We start from the raw sequence: 24,500 nt of genomic DNA, 5'->3' as shown, positions 1-24,500 counted from the left end.
CATTTTGCATGTGTAGTACCACCTATCTGCTTGCCACAGTAGTAGCAGTATGCTTTGCCATTGTGGGTCAAGTTTTCGTTTGACGATGAATGTATATAAACGTGCCAAAAATCGAGGACAGGCAGTGTGACAGAGTATGAATATTGCTGAAATTTTGGATTGGCGGGCATTTAATTATGAATTGCAGAGTATCGTGTAGATTGTGTAGATGGTGATCGTTTATGTGCTCCATTTTGTTTTGAACTGCTGGCATAATTTAGCTCAAGGAAATGCATTTATGTTTTAAGGCTATATGTTGGAGGAACATAACTGAATGGAATGATACCTCTATAGCACAGGGACTAAATTACAAAGAAGGCCATTTGCTAAACCAAACTCATTCCTTGACACTTGTATGCTCTGGCTCAGTATGCGCTAGCCGGTAAACTTTACCTTCTAGCATTTTTTGTAGTAATGTGTCTTTTCTCACGGTTGGGGCACTGTTGTGATGTGTTGCCAATGCTATCAGTAGTGTGTCTGGATCAGCAGTGTTTTTGAGCTGACCTAGGTATCTGGAGAAAGAATCATGAGAAATGGACATGTGAAAGTTAAACTGAGAAGTATTTAAGCAGTTGTATTGATCAAGTGACATATTATTTGATGTATAAAGTTTGAGAAGGTGTATTGGTGATGTTTAGTATTTCACTTGCAGGTACTGTTTTCTGCAGGAGTCAATAACCATTGTAATTTGCATGCTTGCTAAAACCTTAATGTTGTTGTGCATATTTTAAAGTTGTACAATTCCTGTCCACGGTTTACAACTTCAGAAATTGCATACTTAACATCTTTTGAATGGAGAAAACTTATAAACAGTTCACACCCATCATATGATGGAAACTGTGTGGCTACTGCCTGCAGATTGCTTGTAATTAATTGTCACACAAAATGAACTAGTCGTGACGTAGGTCCTTTTCAGTAAAAGATAATGTCCATTCATTTAGTGTATTAAACTTCAGTCAGTGACCTAGTGTTAATAAGAGTCAACTGGACTGTTTTAAGATAAGTTTTTTGTTATTTAGCCACTGTACATTCTTAGATACTGTGTCTAAAATTATATTCCTACCTTTACTGCACTGTTTTATCTTCGCATTGTGATCAAATGCTAGTTTTAACCTCTGTTGTTCTTTAAGGTGATGGAGATCAGGTCGCAGTCCTTACTTAGACAGTAAGGTAGAGAGCGTTTTCCACTATTTTAATTTCATTGGATTCTTCAATGATTTACCTCAGACATCAGAAACTGTTGTTACGTTTGTGGATTTCTATCGCCTCCCTCAATTAATGGGCATGGTAGCTCCTCTCCGCAGTGAGAACTTCTGCACTGTGGAATTTTATTATGTGGCCAGTCTCACACAGCCCAACCTGAAATACTGTTTTGGTGATCCTGGTGTTGATGGATGATCCTGTCATACCCACAGGCACTTTACCAGAAGTACATGGTGTGTGGTATATTTCTGACATCGCAGTTCGGTTCTTTTTGTCCTGTGTCAATCTGAGGCACTCTTCAATCATCTCAGTTGGTTTGTAAAAGGTCTTTACTCATGTTCGCACTATGTACGACCAATTCTGTGTGTCACCCTGGAAATGTATGGCAGACAGCTATATGCGTTAATTCTTCCAGTGTTACTTCGCCAGGTGGTAAGTTTTATGACACTTGTTATGAAATGGGTGGAGTACCCAATGCTCCACAGAATCCATGTTACATGCATACGACGTCTGTCTAAAAATTATCCAACCTTTGATTTTCCCACACAAAATAGACGATAGCGTGGTGCCACTGTACACGGTAAAGGAAGAGATCTTTATACGCATGCGTGAATTTTGTCCCTGCTTTCCAGCATGTCAGTCGCTACCTGTCGGTCACCAAGTGAGGTGCTACACAACGTGTTCATCGGATTACCGATTCTCTCAAGATGACTGAATGTATTGAGCAAAGATACTGCATCATATTTTGTGAAAAGCTTGGTGATTCTCAAAGAGAAAAATTTGTAAGATAGGTTAACACAAATTAGGAAGTGGTTCAACTGATCCAATAATGGCCACACATCAGCAGAGAGTAACCAGCGTTCTGGCAGGCCCCAAAATGCTCGGAGTGCAGCTGTTGTTGAGGGGGGTCAAAATTTGGTCATGGCAGATTGTTGTTTGACCATGTGGGAGACTGCCCAAGAGGTTGGAGTGAATTAAGATTCTGTACATGCAATTTTGTGCAATGATTTGAAAATGCATCAAGTGGCTGCAAAATTCGTGCCCAAGTTGTTGTTGCCAGAACAAAAAGACCTCCGTTTTGAGGTTGCACAGGACCTTCTGGACCCCACCAACACTGATCCTGGGTTTCTGAACACCGTGATAACTGGAGATGAGTCATGAGTGTATGGGTACGACCCAAAATGACAGTCATCGCAATGGAAGCATCCTTAGTCTCCAAGGCAGAAGAAAGTGCGGCAGGTGCGAAGCAAAATCGAAGTGATGCCAACTGTCTTCTTTGATGTCTGTAGAATTGTGCATCACAAAAATGCACCGGAAGGACAAACAGGGACAAAAGAGTATTATCAAGATGTCCTCCGTGACATAGTTTGGCGCAAAAGACCAGACATGTGTATGGCAAAAAAAATGGCAACTGCATCACGACAGTGCCCCCGCACATTCATACCACTTGATCCAAAATTTCTTGGCCAAACATGGAATTACAGCCATTCGCTAACCTCCCTACTCTGCAGACATGGCTCCTTACAACTTCTGGTTGTTCCCAAATTGAAGACTTCACTGAAAGGATCCCGTTTTGAGAATAGAGAAGAGACACTTTTTAGACAGGCCTCTTATTAACCATCCCTCTTTTATGGCTCGGCTGATGATTTGGTAGTTTGTGTAGTTACTGGTCAATTAGTGTCAGTTTTGATACATGCTGTGTCCAGGTACTTGCCATTTCTTGTAACCAGCATATCTAGAAATGGCAGCTATTCGTCCTTTTGTGCCTCTGTAGTAAATTTTACATTAGCAAGGAGACTGTTTGTAATCTTAGGAAGTTGCCAAGCTACCATGACTCTAGACAATTGTGTCTTTTACATACATTTACTACACCTTAGATTTACCAGGTAACCAGTCCATTGCCTTTTGAAATGCTCTGTGAAGAAACTGGTCACCATTGGAACCAGTGGACGATCTATGATGATGCCTTTCAGCTCTTTGTAGATATCACCATTCCACATGAAATCACCATTTCACATGAACTAGCTTGTGGTAAGACTTGCGGGAAAGAGCTTACTGTTGTCGTATGGGAAAATTAATCCTGAAATCTGCATGCTCAATCATGAGGCGTGTTGTTCGTATGACATAATGGAATGAGCTTTTCTTTGCGAGCAAATTCCACAACATGGATAGTCTTGGTAAGAACCGATGAGGAACATTTTCAATCAACTAAGTGGTAGCGTTGAGTGAGAAAACTGTGATGAGATTAGTAGCATCACTCACAGGAACATTCAGAACAAACTTGACTGTTTCTCTGAGTGACAGAAGAACAAGTTTGCACGATACATTAACCAGATTGACAGGTCGATTCCGAAAGCGGGTTGTCACACATGTTGGTCAACCTCAGTGAAGGACCGTTGACCTCAGAGGAGCAGCCTGTCCTTCCGAAAGGGGGGAATTTTGCCATTGTCCTAGAACTTTATCTACGGAGGATATCATTGCTAACTCTGAAGCAGCCCTCCACATCCTTTCTTATGAAAAACCTGAGTAAATTCACACTGAAACCACCAGGATACTGTGCCGAACAAACCATCAATTTGCAAATTGAAAAAAGAAGAGTTACAAGCGATCAAGAGCCTTAATGTCAACAAGAGTGTATTGATGCTATCTGCCAATGAGAGAAATAGGACCATTGTAATGAAGACCAAAGATTGTGAGCAGAAGGTTTGGGACCTGCTAGATCCAATAACATACCTAAAGCTAAGCATGGATACAATACAGCAGAGCACATGCAACAGGAAGCAGTTAATCAAGGAATTTTCTCTCTTGGCAGACATGTAGAGAAATCTGTGCTACTCAAAAGCCTCACCATCTCAACCGTATGGATTACCAAAACTTTATAACGCCAACCGTAAGCACTTGTGGCTCATCAAAGTATAAACTGGTGCAATACCTGGCCCCTCTGCTTCAGTTGCTCACTGGAAAAACTGACACTTACATAAAGGACTTGGGACAATTTCATTGAGAAGCTGAAGAAACTAAAACGTGGACCAAAGGACATTCTGATCAGCTGCGATGTTTCTATGTTTACCAAAGTGCCACTAAGTGATTCTCTAGAGTGTATTGGTTCCATTCTCCCCCAAGATATCACCAGTGTCTTCCAGCATGTCTCAGGAGGAGCTATTTCATTTTGTTGCAGTCTTCAGTCCTGAGACTGGTTTGATGCAGCTCTCCATGCTACTCTATCCTGAGCAAGCTGCTTCATCTCCCAGTATGTACTGCAGCATACATCCTTCTGAATCTGCTAAGTGTATTCATCTCTTGGTCTCCCTCTAAAAATTTTACCCTCCACGCTGCCCTCCAATACTAAGTTGGTGATCCCTTGATGCCTCAGAACATGTCCTACCAACCAATCCCTTCTTCTAGTCAAGTTATGCCACAAACTCCTCTTCTTCCAATTCTATTCAATACCTCCTCATTAGTTATGTGACCTACCCACCCAATCTTCAGCATTCTTCTGTATCACCACAATTCAACAGCTTCTATTCTCTTCTTGCCCAAACTGTGGCGGTGGAAGAATATTTTAAATTAGTTACATTACTTAAATTAGTTTATACCTAAGTCTTGGCCTCTGAAACTTTGTATTACACTTTTCAGAGTTTTAGTGGTCTGAAGATGATTGTACAATGATTGGAACATGTGTCCTGATTAATAAGTTTTAAATTTTAACCACTTACATGTAGTCCTAGGCTGTTTTTATTTAAAAGCTTTTACAATGTATTTTGATTTTGATCACTGTTTTCCCAGGAACAATGTTCAAAAAGAGGTTTAGATATAGTTTGAGAGAAAGCTTTGTAAGATCTCGGAGCATAGTTTGGCTTCACAGAATAAACCTATCAGTCTGCTGCATAGATTGTGCCACTGTGAAAATTCTGTGCATTTAGTTGTCTCTGTTTTCCAGCAAGAGAGGGTTTGAGTTGGAGTCCCAGATTTGTGCACAAATTTAATCTCTCCGGAAGATGCAACACTGTTTTAGTTTGTATATTTATCAATTTGTGATCAAATTGACACTCAGGCTTAAAGAACATTGCATGCACGAGAAAATTGTAATTTATGAGGATTAAAAATTATTTTGTGTTGCTTGTACTAAGTGTTACTAAGTTCTTGAACAGTGATCTTTTTTGACTGTAGGTGTACGTGCATACAGAGAAGAATGTTCTGATAGAAGTTAATCCACAGACGAGAATACCCAGGACATTCAAGAGATTTGCTGGTTTGATGGGTAAGCTACACGTGTTCTGTCTTGTTTTCTACTTAGTAATTTGATTGAAATGTTTCACATTTCAGTATGCTAGTTGCAATTTTATTCCTGTATTTTCTGCTATCTTGTGACACATTGTTGGTATGAAACTATGAAAGTCTTTTGCTTCTCAAATATTCTGACAATGTTGTGCAACACGAGTATTCTTACTACATCACTGTTAGAGCATGAAATCTGTAATTGCACACAATCGTTCGTGGAGGGCTGTGTATAAAAAATATGCACTATTGTATAAAAGTTATAAAGTACTCACACAAAAGCCACAGTGGTCTCAAGAGGAAGGTAGGAAAAGAAAAGTGTCAATTTCATCGTTCCCCAGAAAACTGATTGTTATCTCAGCCTTAGCCTATATGGGAAACCCACCAGAACAGACATTGTTTTGAAGACCATAGTTCAGAGCTTTTCAAACTTCTCACAGTGACACCCCTTCTAACACGTACAGTGTCACTAGACTTCCTTTCACTAACATCAGTAAGACACATTCTGTTGTAACAAATTATATTTTAAAGAAATTTTAACTTTTATATTTCAATTTCATTTGTAAATACAATACACATATTGAAGAGAAGGTTGTTTTGTATTATTCTGTCACAAGTTTTTCGTTTGTTACATTCTGAATTTCCTATTCTCGCAACACCTTTGATGCTACCACTTGACACCCTGAGGTATCAGGACACTCAGTGTGGAAAGCTCTGCCATAATTGTTGAAAGTTCTTGTGTTCCAAAAAAAGGTCACTTGCCGTGACTAAACATGGGCCATGGACTTGACTGACGTGAATGATAAGGACCTATTTACACCACATTTAACAGGTAATGCTTTAATTGCACACATTCTCATCCAGCTTACTTGTTATGAAATAGATGAAGATGTTGCTACAACTATACAGTACCATGAAAATACAGGGAGCATAAATACAGTAGAAGCCTGGTATGATGCAGTTGTCAGGGGACGTGCTTTACTGCCGCGTTACAGAGTACACACAATGTATCGAGAGTAAGCCGTGTAATGACAAACTTTGTGTGGAAAAGTAGCACATAACGTGATATTATACTTCTTTAAATTTAATGAACATTAGAATTAAAACATTACAGAAACTTACCAAATAGGGTACAGCAATTAGACAAACTTCTCTCAGACACTGACCAAACAATAACACAACTTTCAATACAGTATATAAAGTGTGCTTTTAAATACATTACTATAATTTACAACAGTGCCTGCGAGCCACACTATGTTATTATTATACTGCTTTAAAGAAGTTGGCTAGCTTTTTTTGGCAGATCATTTCACACAGTTTTTCTAGTGCATATTGTTTTATGCTCATCAGGTGCAAAAACTCAATTTGATTGAATCACTTTATTTCTCCATGCATATAATCATTTTTTTTATAGTATCCATTAATGGGAATGTCATGTAATATTTTCTTCGAAGCTTCTTCATTCTCATCCTCAACTGCTTCACTATTGTAATTTCAAACAGCATCAATAATGTCCTTGTCAGCTACAATCTGGCCAATTGGTGAAAAGCTCACATGACATCTGATCATTTTTTGAATATGTGTAAGTGACTTGAAATGATATTAAAAACAAAGATTCCAAGACTTACCAAGCGGGAAAGCGCCGGCAGACAGGCACATGAACAAAACACACAAACACACAAACACACACACAGAATTACGAGCTTTCGCAACTGGCAGTTGCTTCGTCAGGAAAGAGGGAGGGAGAGGGAAAAATGAAAGGATGTGGGTTTTAAGGGAGAGGGTAAGGAGTCATTCCAATCCCGGAAGCGGAAAGACTTCCCTTAGGGGAAAAAAAAGGACAGGTGTACACTCGCGCATACACACACACACACACACACACATATCCATCCGCACATGGAAAGAGAAAGTAAGACGATAGAGAAGATTTCGAAATGCAACAGAGACAATAACAAACGTAATTGTTGGGTTCAAATTAATGACGATGTAAATAAAACAGAAAGAAACTTCCACATGGGAAAAATATATTAAAAACAAAGATTCCAAGACTTACCAAGCGGGAAAGCGCCGGCAGACAGACTTGAAATGATGATATATTTACATGCTTGAAACATCTTGGGCATTTAGTTTCACGTATACAAAGAGGTTTCAGCTTACGGCTGCCCAATTTATTTGCAGTAAAGAACAGGGTTATTCGATCTTTATTCATTTTCAAACCCAACTTAGTTCTTGATTTTTTTCTTCCTTTTTTATGTTTAGAGGGTTCTGGTTGGAAGCAGTCAATATTAAAGCACAGTTTCATCACAATTAAACACTTGATGGTCATTTAAACTTTTATATACTGTTACTTTGTGTAGAATTTTAGGAAACTGTAAAGCAGATTCACTGTTGCAAGACCTTGCTTCTCCTTCAGTGGTCGCTTGGCAAATTCCATCTTTAACTTGTTCAGTGGTCATTTGGCAAACTCTGTGGTGAAAGTTCCATCTTGAAAATCATCCATTGGAAGCCATAAAATCTTTGGTTTGCATGAGAACAAAGTGAATTTTTTCAGCCTGGGCTTTAATAATTGACCCAGAAAGTGGCACACCTTCACTAACAAAGGCATTTGTCAAGTTAATTGTCTTTTCCTAGTGTAGCCCTTTTTCTGTTCATTCCCACATTACTTTCAACTGTGTTTACAGAACTTCATCTGATTGTTCCTTCAGATACACTACACTCACGTGATAAATTTGCTTAAATTTCACCTTCTTCACATGATCAAGAACTTTTAGTTTATCATTCACACAAATGCCTTCCATTTCAGTGACTAAATAACAAGCACACAGAAATCTAGCCAATGAATGAATATTTTATGATCCACATGATGGCTGTGCTCTTTTCAATCATTTCCAAGCACTGTTACACAGTCACTTTGTTGATTGCGTCACAGTGTTAACAGTGAGATGTGTATTCTAAGCTTCTGTCCAGCTATACTCCTCATATGCTGATAAGACAAACCAAACATTGAGTTTAATTATGTCCATCTATTTTGGTTATTGTTTAAAGAGCTCGGAGGTTGCAGCAGTAAATCGTACTGCAGAAATTCTACATCAGACTGTAATAAGATGTTTTTCATGTTCATAAGATGTACCGAGAGTGCAGGAATCATTCATAAACTATATTTTATTTTGGGGAACATACTTTATACTGTGTTATATCTGAACCTGCAGTATATCGGCCCACAGTAGTTTGAGCTTCTACTTTATGAACATTACACGTAAGCTCATAGGTTTAGATATAAGCCACACCCTTTATTATTGAGAGTGTCAAGTAACTGAAGTGTTTATCGTGGGATTTGGACACACAGCACTTATTCAGCTTTTTGATGATAAAATATGGTGACATTTTATGGCACAAAGGGACTATCCACTTGTATGTAAAGCTGAGTGGTGGTTTTCTAATCATACCACATGGAATGAGGGAATGATACACTTTTAAAAACCAAACAGAGCAGCGTTTTTAGAGCTGTTCTACAAATGGATTTTTTTAATCATATCAAGCACCTGCAGTACTGAAGACATATAATCCAGATGTAATGGCTAAGTCTGCCTTTGGCACAGTAGCTTTATTCTGTACTTTATATGTGAAGTGGTCTTTAAAGGCATCCAACCCTGGTGTAGCTGACCAATGCGATAGATCTGCAGTATTTAGCCATTCATTAATTCTATCATCATCTTCCAATTTTCTTGGCAATGTACCACTAACTTCTTAGTGAAGTATTCCTTGGGGTAACTTTCACGCTTCAGAATAATATAAATAATTCGATGAGGGGGGGAGTAGATTTGCTCTTACATGGGCACATTTTTTTAAATTGTTTATGTATTTCCTTTTTTGAGCAAGAATAAGTCATATGAGATTTGGGCTTGGTAGGATAATGTGAAAGGTGCCTCTGGCACCTCAAAATTGTAAAATGCAAACAGAAAAGAAACCCTCCAGCTTTACTTAATTCTGCATGGCAGACTCATTCATTATGTAATGTAGTCAGTTAGTTTCCTTCAGTCTCCTTAACTGAATGTGTTTTGATATCTTCTTGGCATTGTTCAAGTAATGGGATGAGTCAGTGGCCACCACACAAGGAGCAAGAAGGCAGCGTGGACTGAGCCATGCCCCTTTATGATCTGACACGATTCACACCAGGGAATTTAACAGTTGTTGTAAGAGTAATATTTTCATCTCCTGTTCACTTATAGGAGGAAATTCATTTACTTGGGCATTATCACAATTTTTACTCAGTAACCCTCAAATAACATAGGAAAGTGTCAATTGCTGCGCTGCCAGGTAAGGTGTATCATCAATCGAGTCTATAAGGGTGCCTCGTCATTGTTGAGCAGTGCAGGTTTGTACGAAGTTGTCCAAAATTTGAAGCTCTCCATTTAGTATGAGGAACTCCTCTTTGACAAGCTGTCAGTTGCTGATGCAATATTTCAGACACTGAGCCTGTCTGGTGGCAGCATGATTTCAGTTTAACCAGCACCCTGGGCAGTTGTAGAAAGGTTAGATTGCTGATTTGCAGAGTTTCTTATGTGCTGCTTCTTATTTGGACTTGCTAATTTGAGACTTGATTGTCCTGTCAGCACCCGATACCAAAGTTGAGATTAGGGCATCAATTTCATGTGACCCTTCTTTAGGTGAAGTTACCCAGATTGCAGGCTTGGGTGAGCTGACAGTGGCAGTATCTTTCATGCATTGACTTGCGTGATGATACCTGCAATTGTCGTCAGACTCATCTTATGAAATTTCTTGGTTCTCAACGCCCCTTTAGGATCTTTACAGGTTAATCGCTTTCCTTTTGGACTCTTGTCTGCACAGGGAATTTATCAATGATATTTGGAGCAGCTGATTCAAGATGTTCCCTGTTGCATCAATTACCTTTATGACATCTGGGTAACAGGAGCTCTCAGAGATGAGCATTTACAAGGCTTTCAGTCAGATTTTGAATTATGTGTGAAAAATGAACTTCATTGCAAACTGGAAAAAATGGAATTCTTTCTCTCCGAAGCTACCTTTTTGGGACATGCACTTAGCAAAGATGGCCTTGTGCTGATGTGTGACTACATAAAAGATGTCATCAGCCTGATGGCACCCAAGAACCTGAAGGCACTCCAGCCTTTTTGTAAGAATTCTAATTATTCTCAGTTCATTCCCCTGGCCACGCATATCTGCCCAACTCTTAACTGCCTTTGCCAAAAGGGTGTTGAGTTTGTTTGATCTACAGATTGTCAGTGGGCTTTTCAGTCCCTCAAGTGGTGTATGTGCAATGCTGCCTGTGTTGTGGCTTTTAACCTTAGCCCATGATGCATCCCAGTATGGCATTGGTGCAGTCCCGTCCCATTGAAACCTGGACAGCTCCGAATAGCCTATCACCTGTGCATCAGAGACACTTTCAGCCATGCCACTTAATTATTCACAAGTGGAAAAGGAGTCACTAGCTATTATTTTCAGCATTAAAAAAGTTTAATGTTTTCTTGTATGGGGTGAGAATCCTCTTCATATCAACCATAAGCTGCCAGTTTCTGTATTTAGCCCTTGTTCCATGCTGCATGACAGGACTACCCACTGGTTGCAGAAGTGGGCCCTCTTTCCCAGTAACTTTTGCGACAACATTTGTTATCACTCCACCGCTCTTCGGGACAGTGCTGTTGTATCGTGGCCGTTGGTGGGCCCCAATGCTGAATTGGATCGGCAGGAGGCTCTCGTGTCCTCATTGGATGGTGCCTTGCAGCAATCTGTGGTGCATTTTCTGTCGACAGCATGAGAGGCTGTAACCAAAACAGCTGCTAATCTGCTTTTCCAGAAAAAATGTTTTGGCAAATGAGATGGGTTGGCCAGAGCATGTATCTTTTTTCTGCTATGCAATTTACTCGACATACTCGGGGGGGGGGGGGATGGGGAGGGGTGGTACATACTTGACAAAGGAAAGCTATGATGTTGAGTGGTGGCCCCCTGTCATTGTGCCCTCGCATACTCCAGTTGCTGCACGCATCGCACTCGGTACACCTCGCACTGAGGCATTGGCGCAACTTCACACCTGTACTGACCTGCGATCGATTGTGGCATTCTATGTCTGGTGAAGGCTTTCAGGGCTCATGGACAGAATCACGGTACACTGCCGTGACAGTTTTCTCCTCTGTCGGTCTCAGAGTGCCCTTGGGACAGGCTGTGCTCCAATTTTGTGGCTCAGTTTTTGGGCAGTATGTGGTTGTCAGTAGTCCATGCATTGTCCAGTTTCCCATACATAGTCGAACTGCTTTCCACATTGTCAGCTGCCACTGTGTATTATTGATTTTTTTTGTCATTGAGGGTTGTCCGGTAACCTCATGTCTGGTAATGGTAGGAAATGTATCGTGGGAGTAAGAAGAGTTTTGCATTTGTAACAGTTTCTGGCACCTGACTACCACCAGGTTTAACTCGGAGATGGAGTGCGCTGTGCAGACAGTCAAGACCCAACTGAAGGTCAGTATCTGGGTCTTCCTACAATGGTGTGTTTTCAGTTTTTCTGGCTACGTACCGAACGTCACCAGTCAGTGGGTGCAGTCTGGCAGAACGTTTGCACGGGCACTGGCCACAGTGTTTGCTTGCTTTGTCGCATCCTGAGTCATAAGCCACAAACCACCGTGGCCTGCTGCATTTTTCGGGGCTGCCAGGTTGGCAGGGTGGCCGTGAGGTCTCATGGTGGGCATCAGAGTTCAGCAGCTGTTTGTGCTGGGTGCCAGTAGGGAGAAGCTGACTCATTGTGCAAAACAGTTGTGCCCATGCCCTGTCAGGTCATTATCACTGCAGTCTTCTGATCAGTCAGGTGTTATGATCGGTCATGACATTCTTTCAAGTGCATTGCCATCTCCTCTACTGTCCTTCCATTTTCTGCAGTCTTGGTCCCCACTGAGACTTGCACCTGTGCCTGCCAATGTGGAGTGTGTGGGTTATCGTCCTTCATCCACCCTCCTCCTCCTCCTCCTCCTCCTCCTCCTCCTCCTCCTCCTCCTCCTCTCCCCCCTCGCTGATGGAAGTGACTGCCTCCATCGCAGTCAGCGGACAGCCCCCCCCCCCAAATTACTCTGGGCTCCATGCCCTTCCACCCTTCTGGTGGAACTGGCGGTGTTGGCATTACATCTGTTAGCGGTCAGTCTGCTGCCAGGTTTCCAGTAGCCACTGCAGTTCTATACTGGAGGTCGCGACCTGAGCCTGACCATTTTATGCCCTATATAGCCTTCTTTTGGGGATGGGGAGGATGTAGTATCCTCACCAGCAGTAATCGTGATGGCCTGCGTAATGCTGTGGAATAGTTTGGGAAGCTGCCACGGAGATTGCACGGACGCATAGTTTGGGGAGACCTGCTGATGGAGGCATTACCTGCGGTTGGCAATAAGCTAAGCGAGCCAGGGCTTACGCCAAGTTCAGCTACTGTGGACCTTGCCCCACGCATCACGCCGAGAATTGTTGCTGAATACTCTGGCGACAGTCGTACCTGCCGACCATTTGTTGTGTTATCTCTGTGCACTTTTCTATGTGGGCTCAGACTTTCTGCTCCTCTTAGATTGACACTCAATGCGAGTTTTTGTTTCCTCTCAGTCTTCTGTTCCTGGGTTGTTATTGAGCCACTGTCTGCCCGTGAAGTAACCGTGCTGACAGTGTAGTTGTCATTCCAGTGCAGATGCTAAAGTACAAAATGGAGAGTAGTTCATTTTGAAAGTTTGTCCAGTTTGTCATACATAAATGTGCTTATAGTTACCACATTTTAACTTATAAACTCCCGAATGTGCCAATTTATGGGATTTTTCCATGTTATGACAAATTAGTGATCACAGCATGCTATGTGTGTGATGTGCTGTATCTTTGGAAGCATATTTTTAGATTGGTTTTCTAAAGTGCGAGTGTAATTTTATATCAAATTTTTCCCCAGTTTAGTGAATTGTTTATTCTTGCTATAATTTGTCCTTGTTAAGGTAATGTTGTCTTTTATTTTGTTTCATTTGTATGTTGTTTTCTGATATAAATTTTGTCAATGGTGGAGTTATAAGAATTATTTTTGTATTATGCTTGTTAGTGTCTGATTTGAAGACTTTATGTTTTCTTGAGTCAGTGGATGCATTATTAGTCTTTCTATTCACGTTCAAAAATATTCTTCTTTTTTGTGCCGTCAGATGATGAGATATTGTGCACTATACAGTTTGTGATGGCCTGTTTTTGATAGGTGTTTAATTTATGCATAGCTCCATTTGTTGTGGTTTTGAGGTTTAAAAAATTTATTTTATTATCTTGTTAATGTTGAACCATAACTGTGATATTTTTTATCGGGTGTTCCATTGTGTGTCTGTTTCATTTTCTGTTTCTTTAAGTAAAATTCTATGGTGTGTTAGAAATAATAATCTTTGCACGTACAGCAGTTGACAATGATTACTGCGTATGTTTTTGTAAACAATACCTGGTGCTGTTGCATATATGTATATACTTAAATCATATAATCGTGTCATTATGCAAATATTATTAAATATCATCATTGGCATACCATAAAAAGTATTACATATAAGGCAAATCACATCACAAATGATATTAAAAGTCACATACACATAAAATGCTACTATATAAACTACAACTAACATTAAAATAAATGTGTGTCCTTTGTAATAGAGATGCCACCAATGATGGATGATTGACCGAAACTAATCTTAACTATTATATCACACATTTGCAACATATGTGATTTATTAATCAGTCCCTTCCAAATGCCACATGCTAAAAATTCTGACATACCCAAGAAAGATCACTTTCAGAGTTCTACATTGGCAGCAACCTTGATTGACTTAAATGAAAGGATCCATTTGCACAATATTTAAGAGAGAAGACTTTAATTGTATTAGTCTTTTCTGCAAGACTCATTTCAAATGCCAAAAATATGCCAAAAGATAACTGAGTACCTTATGATGTCTCAGGTTTTCTTGATGTGGTTGATTAATAGTCGGCTCTTGGGTGTTTTGTCAGTTCATTGTTTTATTTTATGTGCTATACATGGACAAACGACCTAGCTGTTTTCTTCACGTGCTGCAAGTTTTGCTGTTAAGTGTTAATTTAAGCCAGTATGGCTGGAGTCCAGGCGGCAAGTGCAGATAACAGTGGAACTCGAAGCACCTGAAGAAGACAGTGGGTCAGTTGTTGAAATATAGCACGTAAAATGGAAACAACACATTGGCAGAACACCCGTAAGCACTACCGTAACTTGGACACACATCACAACCAAGAATGTTATTACAACTTTATTAGACTGTGGGATATATGACAGTCACTGTACTGTACTGTACACAATAAGATAAAGCAGATGTGTGCAAGAAGTAATGACATGATAACTGAACACAAGAGTTCAGGGTTTAAGTAGGCACACCCCCATGGCGGGCTCTATTGAGAGTTCACAGTATCGCTCTTTTGTGCCTCATTCTTTCAGATGATGACACATCACTAATGCGTGCATTTCAATTGAATGTACATTACTTCATTCCTCTACTCTTGCGAGGTGCCTGTAGCATCTTCCTCCACAAGACTGACTGATATGATGTGCTGATACTGGGGCATATGGTCTGAAGTACTTGGTGTGTGGGCAGCATCATAGTCTGCTGTCCTGTGACAACCTGTATGGTAGGATGGGTGACATCAGCACAAGCTTTGGGTCCGTATCAGGCCTAGGGCCTGGTGAAGGTGGGTCCCTGCAATTGGCGGCTGAGGCGGAGGAGACTGCTCTGGTGTGGATGGTGACTACATCGGTGTCGGTAGCGGTATTTGAGAAACTGTGCCACCTTTGTCCACTGATGCTGCGGAACTCCTCGTATGTCACGGCAGGGACACAGCCGTGTCAAGTGATCCGGCAAGCAATGCAGACTGGCGTGGTGACGTCGGTGTCTTGGCCAGGCTCGCCTGGTCATTCACACACAGGCACAACTGATCATAATGGTGTGCACAGAAGGCCGCCTCCGTATGAACATAGCAGAGACAGTGGCTGCGACATCAGGAGATGATGGCGGGAATCCTTTTGGGCAACGACAGAACACCCGTGTCCAGATGGCCACCCCAGGCTGGAAATGGGACGACAGCTGCACGAGTTGGTGTCCCTGGCCGTGTCACAAGAGAAGCAGGAGCGTCCGAGGTTGACGCCTGTGCAGTTCGGCAGGACTGTTGTTGCCGAGTGGTATGAACCAATAGAAAGACAGAAATTCATCAGGCAATGTCAAATGGGCACCGAATCTTGTACTTCTTCATTTGCAGTTGGCATTTTCTAACTAACTTTCCAGCCTATCTGTTGGTCTGCACAGGTGAAAGGGGGGGGGGGGGGGCAAAACTGTGTGAATTCCTGCAGGTGTTGCAGAAGGAGGCAAACCCCTGTGACACAAAGTGAGGGCCATCATCAGAGACCGATGTTGCCGGAAGTCCTTTGATGGAAAAATTTTCAACAGTGGTGCCACAATGGCAGAGGCCAAAATTAACATGCAACGAACAACATATGAGAACTGAGAGAATGCATCAATTATTATTAGCCAGTATATATTGAAGAAAGGGCCAACGAAATAAATGTGGAGAGGGTCCCAGGCCTGCAAAGGTTGTTGCCACGGATACAACACTGCCTGCTGGGCAGCTTCTGCAATGTGCATTGAAAACATACTGTACCCAAACGATTGATGTTGCTGTCCAAACCGGGCCAAAAAACATAACTGCAGGCTAACGCCGTGGTGCGTGACACCTCCCCCTCCCCCTCTGCCCCACTTCCTACCCAGTGATCAGTGTGCAGCAATCGTAGGATCTCCAAATGGAGAGCAAAGGGAACCATTACGCGAGGAGCTGAGTAGTCTGTATTAAGGAGTAGAACACCATCAATAGAGAAATGATGGTGAAACACACAGTAGTTATGGAGGGGATCAGATGACCATGATGGAGGTGCCTCAGGCCAGCCTTATTGTTTGCAGTAGACCACTTTCCATAAAATCAGATCGGTAGCAGTAACCTGCACAACTTGAGTGCTAGTGATTGGAAAAACCGTCAACAGTTTATTGAGCGCTTTCATCAATGTGGGAACAGAGTAACTCTTCCCTAACAAAAACTGGGTCCAGACCAGCTGGAAGATGAGAGAGCACATTAGCATTCGTGTGTTTAGCCTTGGGGCAGAAGTGAATCTCGTAGTTGTACCGAGAGAGGAACAGTGCCCAGTGCTGCTTTGTTCAGCAACAACACTGAGGAGTTAAACAGCAAAACTTAAAGCTTGTGATCCATGAGGAGATGTAATAGAGGAAAACATGAAACTGCTTTAAGGCATAAACAATAGTGACGGATTCTTTCTCTATTTGTGAATATCTAGTCTGAGTCGAATTAAGGATCTTTGAAGCTTATACAATTGGCCATTGGGAGCCATCAGAATGTTCATGAGCGAACACCACCGCAAGCCCACGCTGTGATGAATCTGTTACTGACACTAAATTTTGAGCTGGTTTGTATGTTATGAGGCAAGGTGCAGATTGTAACATAGATTTCGGTTTGGAAAATGCCGTTTCACACATCTGCAACCAGTGAAGGGACATTGCCTTCTGCAGCAAAGCATGTAACGGTTGTGCAACCAATGCCGCCCATGGCAAAAACTGATTGCTAATGTAGGACACAGAGGGGACACCCTGATGAAGTGGTAGATATCTTGAACCCAAGACAAAACTGAGTGAAGTGGCACAATGGTTAGCACACTGGACACACATTCAGGAGGACAACAGTTCAAACCCACATCTGACTATCATGATTTAGGTTTTCCACAATTTCCGTAAATTGCTTCAGGCAAATGCTGGGATGGTTCTTTTGAAAGGGCACAGCTGACTTCCTTCCCCATCCATCCTTAATCCGATGGGGACGATGACCTCGCTGTTTGGTTCCCTACCCGAAATTAACCAACCAGCCCAAGATAAAGAATAGAAGGCTGAAAGAAGCGGCACTTTTCCAAATTGCATTTTAACCCGGTGGCCTATAACACTGAAAAGTGCCTACGTAAGTTGCTGAGATGTTCAGCAGTAGATGAGATATAGACCACAATATCATCAAGTTAGTTATCAGAGGCAGGCACAGACCTTGTGAGTTGTTTGAGACACTGTTTAAAAATCACTGGGGCACTGGCCACACAGAATGGTAACCTCAAGTATTAATAAAAGCCAAAAGGTGTGTTAACGACCAAGAGTCATTGAGATTCAGCATCAATGAGAAGCTGCAAACATGCATTGGGAAGGTTGATCTTGGAAAAATGCTGACCACCAGCAATTCTTGACAATGACTAAATAGCCTGTTTGCTAGATGCAAAACCTTATGAAAAACCTAGACATCAACAAAAAGCTTACTGGATCAAAGGACATTGACGTCCATATCAGCATTTGCAATAGGCTGTTGGAATTTTGCATTACAAACAGGAGCAATGTGGCCTGTTTTATTGCAGTGACAGCAAATGGTGCGCTGCTTAGGACAGTCCGGCCTATCTTGAGTGACAAAATATGACGGACAAGAGGAAAGTGTGAAGTGCTTGAATTGTTGTTCATTACTGGGTAGATCACGTAACTAATGAGGAGGTATTGAATAGAATTTGGGAGAAGAGGAGTTTGTGGCACAACTTGACTAGAAGAAGGGATCGGTTGGTAGAACATGTTCTGAGGCATCAAGGGACCACCAGTTTCGTATTGGAGGGCAGCGTGGGGAGGGGGGGGGGGGTAAAAATCATAGAGGGAGACCAAGAGATGAATACACTAAGCAGATTCAGAAGGATGTAGGTTGCAGTAGGTACTGGGAGATGAAGAAGCTTGGACAGGACCGAGTAGCATGGAGAGCTGCATCAAACCAGTCTCAGGAATGAAAACCACAACAACAACTGGGCGTGCTGCTGCTGTGGCCATGGTTGCCGCAGTGGTACGGGCTGGTCACCGTGATGTTCTGCTCGCGCTTACACTACACTCGTTCGTCCTCTGTTAGAATATTGCTGCGCGGTGTGGGATCCTTACCAGGTGGGATTGACGGAGGACATCGAGAGGGTGCAAAGAAGGGCAGCTCGTTTTGTATTATCGCGTTATAGGGGAGAGAGTGTGGCAGATATGATACACGAGTTGGGATGGAAGTCATTACAGCATAGACGTTTTTCGTCGCGGCGAGACCTTTTTACGAAATTTCAGTCACCAACTTTCTTTTCCGAATGCGAAAATATTTTGTTGAGCCCAACCTACATAGGTAGGAATGATCATCAAAATAAAATAAGAGAAATCAGAGCTCGAACAGAAAGGTTTAGGTGTTCGTTTTTCCCGCTCGCTGTTCGGGAGTGGAATAGTAGAGAGATAGTATGATTGTGGTTCGATGAACCCTCTGCCAAGCACTTAAATGTGAATTGCAGAGTAGTCATGTAGACGCATGGACCACTGCCACCACATCTTCACCCTGCGAACCATCCAACAAATGGAGTGTGGAAGTGGGGTAACTTCTGCAATAACTTCTGCAACCTCTCATCACAATTCAGTTAGAGTGCCTGCAACCCTTGAGACCTCAAACAATTGTGCAATAGTCAGAACATTGGAGAGGAAGGGTTTTTCACTTTGAAAGGCCTGCTCATGAACCTCAGGATCGGGGGCCAACCAGATGATTGCATCACAAATCATTTGGTCGACTGCTAATGTACATCAGCGACAAAGTGACAATGACAGCTTAAACCGTGATGCTCAGCTGCCCAAGCTTTATAGGGGAATGTCCCAGTTTCTTCTGACACTGACAGAATCCAACTCGAGCGGCTGTGACGTGCGTCTATTATAGTAGTATTTTGAAAGAAGATCACATGTGTTATTAAAAGAGAGTGGGCAAAGGAGTTGATATGTGTTAAGTGATAACTAAGACCAAAAAAAAAAAAAAAAAAAAGCGCGGCATAAGGTAAAATCAGTCAATCCAAATGCAGAAAAATGCTGCTGCAACCATTTTTTGTAGGCTCCCCATTCTTCAACAGACTCATCGTAACAGGAAACGGTGGAGGATAAATGACGGGGGTAGTGCCAGGCTAGACAGGAGGTGCAAGGAGTGACATGGCAGGCGATGTAGATTGGGACAGACCTATAACTGGCCAAAACAGAGGCAGGTGTTTGCAATACCTGGATTTGTTTGTGTTGCACTGTAGCAAACGCCTCCCGCTGTTAACTGAGATTCTGCAACACCACAGTAAGAACCCCTTGCTGATCAACCAGCTCGCATATAAAGTCATCAGTAGCACTGTCATACATTGTAGATGCAACAGAGGACCTACCAGAGACTGAAAACTGCTGGGAGAACAGTCCCACACTCGTTGTCACTTGTGTTGTAACTTAGATACACAACTCAGAATATTAGTACTACTTTATTAGATTGTGGCATTTATGCAAACCTCCATAATGTACCCTTAACACAGTAAGATAAGGCAAATGTATGCAAGCAGTAATAACATGATAACTGAGTGCGAATATAGCATGGAGGGGTTTAAATAGGCTCTCACCTGTTGCGGGCTGTGTCAGAAGTTCACAGTATTGGTCCTTCAAAGCACACTCTTATGAATGACAATACATTGCTAATGCTTGTGGCTTTCAGTTTTGTGCACATTACTTCCGTAACCTATCGAAATTCCCCTTCGAAAATGTATATCATTGCCTGATTTCACAAATTATTTCAGATGAGGCATACAATAAAAAATGTGTCAATAACAAGGCAAGATATTTGTGTTTAATTGACATTTTGAGGTTCAGTGATGGGGAAGTTTAATTGTATCCTGAAGAGGCAAAACGTTAAATCATTCTTTCGGCCTCCAGCAAAAATACAGCTTTTGAGATCTCTGAAGGATGATAGGGGACTCTTTCCTAACCTACCTTGTGAGCAGAGTCTTCCTTGTGTCAGATAGACAATGCACACCCTAGAGCAGTTCCAGATGATCACAAGAGCTGTATAAATTGAGGATTTTCAAGATTTTGTGGGTGGCAGAAGCACGAAATGGACATCGAGCATTCAGCTACATCTCTGTTGTTATGGAGACAAATAGTTTCTGCACTAGCATATGTAAGGAAGCTGTCAAACTAGAATCTTGGAAAATACCTAGGGTGGGAGGGGGGGGGGGGGAGCAAAAAAAAATTATAGGTGGCGTTGCATTATTTGGTGACAGACTGAGCCCCTGTTACATTACAGTGGGCGACACAGGTTTACCAGTATGAGGACTAGCCCATCAACGATGTGACATTTGATGAGCACTTGCAACACAAGGAGTATCCAGTCAAAAGTTCATGGGGGTTTAACCATTCAACACAGCTGAACATCTGGGACAGTTTTATTACTTTATATTGCCACAAGATGGCACATTTGTATAGTATGCTTACATTAGTACACTTAACCTGCAACAGCCTTCATTACCACTGCATAAGTGCTGTGTGTAGTGAAGCACAACATCTCTCAGCAAAGTAGATTGTTCAAGTTAAGTTCTCATATCTTAGTAAGACCCCTACTCCCCCTTCACTAGACAAAACATTGTCTTAACTGTTAAACTATTGCTGTTGTATGTTTACTGTGTGTCATTTCTAATTCAGTTTCATTCTTCAAACAGTGCAGCTGCTACATAGATTTAGTGTGCGAGCATCGGACAGCCCCATGAAGCTGTTGAAAGTCATACGCAACCCTGTGACAGATCACCTCCCTGTCGGCTGTCGCAAGGTGGGGACTTCATTTTCAGCTGACCGAATAGTACATCCCCGTGAGCTTGTGCCAGATAATGAACCGATAGTGGTGGTTGTTGGTGCTATGGCCCATGGGAAGGTGAGCTTAGAGACACATGAACTTCTTTAGCCTGTGTTTAACTTTTATTTACCATAATTTACCATTTGGGTTATTGGATCATTTTCTAATACAGTTGGAGAAATTATTTGATTTTGATGCTATTTAGTAGTTAAGCAAGTTTTTGTAAAGACCAATCAGTAATAGTTTCCTGCCAGTTTTGCAAGACTGACGTTCGTGTATGAATTAAGTATGTTATTGTATTGTACTGACTAGATACTATTGTTTTTTAGTACCTTACAATGGATTTTGTTCTCAAGAATGAGTGCACTTGCACATTTTGGTCACCAGTATGTGAGATGTTACTTCATCTGAGAGGACATACTGTGCTAATAAATTTATTTGCTGGATAAACAACAACTTGATTTAAAATCACATTCAGAAACAATTGGTGAAGATTACCTTCTTATACTGGAGGCCAAATGGACACCATTGCACAAGTTGCACTTATTTTATATTTTTAAGATGAAGAAAAAAAAAAGAGTTCAGCAGATAGCTGAAGAATTCAAAAGAATAACTGTGTTGTGTATATTTAAGTTTCTTCTACAAAATTTCAAAGAAGAAAACTGATTTCTCCTAATGAGATAGTAAAAGCCTCAGTCGGTATGAAGCTGTTGAGATATGCAAGAAGTAAAGATTGTAAGTCAATTTTCATCCATGTTTTTGAAGTATGTGCGATGTACTCTTTCCAGTGACTGGCAAAGAAGGTGGAGAAGGCTGGACTCGCTCTTGGAGGGTAAACAAAGCTGACAATTTTCAGCATTATCCCTAAAGGGATAATGGCCCTCTGTATCTGAGTGAAGTGGTAGGTTTGAATCAGAGACTTTGAAGGTTCAGGGACAGGCTAGGCTGTGATGTCCTGGACATGTGTTGTAGGGTTGAAAACTACTGGGTTCCCCTAAATGAGTCAGTCAGTGTGCAGTGTATGCCAGAGACTGCTAACCATATAGCTGACACTGTACGGGTTGCACATAATGTTTTTTTTTTTTAAGTATGTGACTCTGCATCCAGTCCAGATAATGGTGACTGTAAGAGCCCCAGAAATATTAGTGTAAGATCCAAAAAATACCTCCTCCCTCCCGCAGGCAGGTGAGACTGTGTGGTTAACGCAGCAAAGTCCTGAAATAATGATAAAGTTCACATATTACTGGGTACAGAAAGGCACTTAAAACCCAGACTCGGCACCAGTGAAATTTTTGGGGGAAATTTAATTAGAGTACACCGAATGGATAGACGATTGGAAAATGGAGATACTGTATTTGTTGCAGATTATATGAAACTCAAATCCACTGAGATAGAAATTCTAGCTGTAGATGAGATAGTGTGGGCAAAACTTAATATTAAGAGTGGGCATAAGCTTATCATAAGGTCATCAGACTTTCCCACTTTCACAGAGTGCCTACAATGGCCAGTTTTTCTCTAACATGTCTCTGCTAACTGGCAACTCCTGTACCAATTGTCAATGATGACATCTCTGAGTGTACCTTTCATGTCGCTGACAAGCATTTTTACAATTTATGTTGAGCTGTTTGATGGTCCATCTGGCTGTTTTCCCACATATACTTCAATATTACTGGTGTAAAAACTCTTTGTGTCACACATGCCAAATATTTGTATAGTGTATTTGGCTGGTTTGGACAGTATATACTGGATGCAGGTGCCGTTGCCTCTAAATAATATCAGCATTTCATTGATCGTCTCATATTCAGTAGGATTATAGGATTGTTTCCCATTGACTGTAAAGGTTTGTAAAACTTTCTCACAGCAGCTAACTTTCCAAGTTTTCTCCTTTTATTTTGGTGGATAGGTCATCTAACCTGATACTACACATGACAAGTAGAAATCTCGCATAGCCCATTGTGGCCCTCAGGGTATCCATACCTGTACTGTCTGACTCCCAGAATTCTTTTACATTTACATGTTGATCTTTCTTTATACTTACCCACATTAAAACACTGAATAGTGCCATAATTTCACATCTGTCCACAACTTTACAATCGCTTGTGGATGTGTAGTTTGGTTTAAGATTGTCTATATATTTGTTATTATGGGATGCTATCATATCCATTTCTAAAAGCTGGAAAAATGTGTCAATTTCATTAGAAATATTGATTGAATAGCTTGGGAGACCAGGTGAAACTTCTATATTTTTTTTCCTAGTTGTATTTGTTTTAGAGGCTGTGTTTTACTCTATTTTGATAGCTTGCCTTTTCCAAAGAAAAACTTAATTTCTGAACTTCATTCTTCCTAACACCCACCTTTGTCCTCCTGTTCAGAGTTAGTTTCATGGTCACTGTCACTAAAAATAACTACTTTGTCACTCGGATCACCTTCGCTTTCAGCTAACTCAACAAGATTTATTCCAGGTCCCTCTACTTCAAGTTCTTGAAGGTATGCAGGAATGTCCTCAAGCTTTGTGAAATCTGTGGTCCTAGAAACAAATAGACAAAGAATACCAACTGTTGGCTAATGACTCTTACGTTACAAAAAATATGTAACAAAATAGCTTACATATTTTTGTGATAAATACTGTGATGAAAAGGTACTTTGACGGTTCAATTCTTTGCTTAGATAAAGTGAAAATGGCACACACGTTCAAAATTGCCAGAAATAAACAAGTATAACAAGAGCAGGTGCACAGTATATGGAGTGCCCCACTACATTTTCCTTGTGAAACAAAGCAATACTGAGGTGAAGGAGGATAGAGGAAAGGAAGGGGACTAGGAGGATCAAGTAAACAAATGCCTAGCGGTACCATGTCACAGGGCTCTGCATTATGCTACAGCACTATGTAATTCTGCAATGGAGTACTCAGTACCCAGCACACCAGCTTGAAAATTAAAATTCACACCAGCTCGAAAATTAAAATTCAAACTATTGAAGTCAACATAGATCTTTGAAGTTGTCACTATTAATACCCACACACATTTGACTGCTGCAGAATTACCAACTGCAATGTGTCCAGTTGGATATCTGTACAGAAATGTTCAATTCATTCTTGAAGTTCATCCGATGTGTGTGGTTTTTGTTGATCAACATCGTCCTTTGGTATTCCTTATAGGTATAAGTTAGAGGTTTTAAGTCTGGAGAGCTTGGTGGATACTGAAGAGCTCCTCTTT

At 41.3% G+C, this 24,500-nt stretch overlaps 1 protein-coding gene across 1 annotated transcript in view; it reads left to right on the top strand.

Moving 5' to 3' along the window:
* Window positions 1–24,500, top strand: part of LOC126284035 (ribosomal RNA small subunit methyltransferase NEP1) — a 46,137-nt gene that overhangs the window by 5,747 nt on the left and 15,890 nt on the right. Inside the window, exons 3-4 of the mRNA XM_049982595.1 lie at window positions 5,413–5,503; window positions 21,155–21,363. Of these exons, the coding sequence (XP_049838552.1) occupies window positions 5,413–5,503; window positions 21,155–21,363 (300 nt within the window). The remainder of the gene's footprint in view (window positions 1–5,412; window positions 5,504–21,154; window positions 21,364–24,500) is intronic.

This window comes from Schistocerca gregaria, chromosome 8 (assembly GCF_023897955.1).
Source record: "Schistocerca gregaria isolate iqSchGreg1 chromosome 8, iqSchGreg1.2, whole genome shotgun sequence".
In the NCBI taxonomy this organism is placed as follows: domain Eukaryota; kingdom Metazoa; phylum Arthropoda; class Insecta; order Orthoptera; family Acrididae; genus Schistocerca; species Schistocerca gregaria.
The sequence above is the reverse complement of the archived record's forward strand: the minus strand, read 5'-3'. Positions and strand labels throughout refer to the sequence as shown.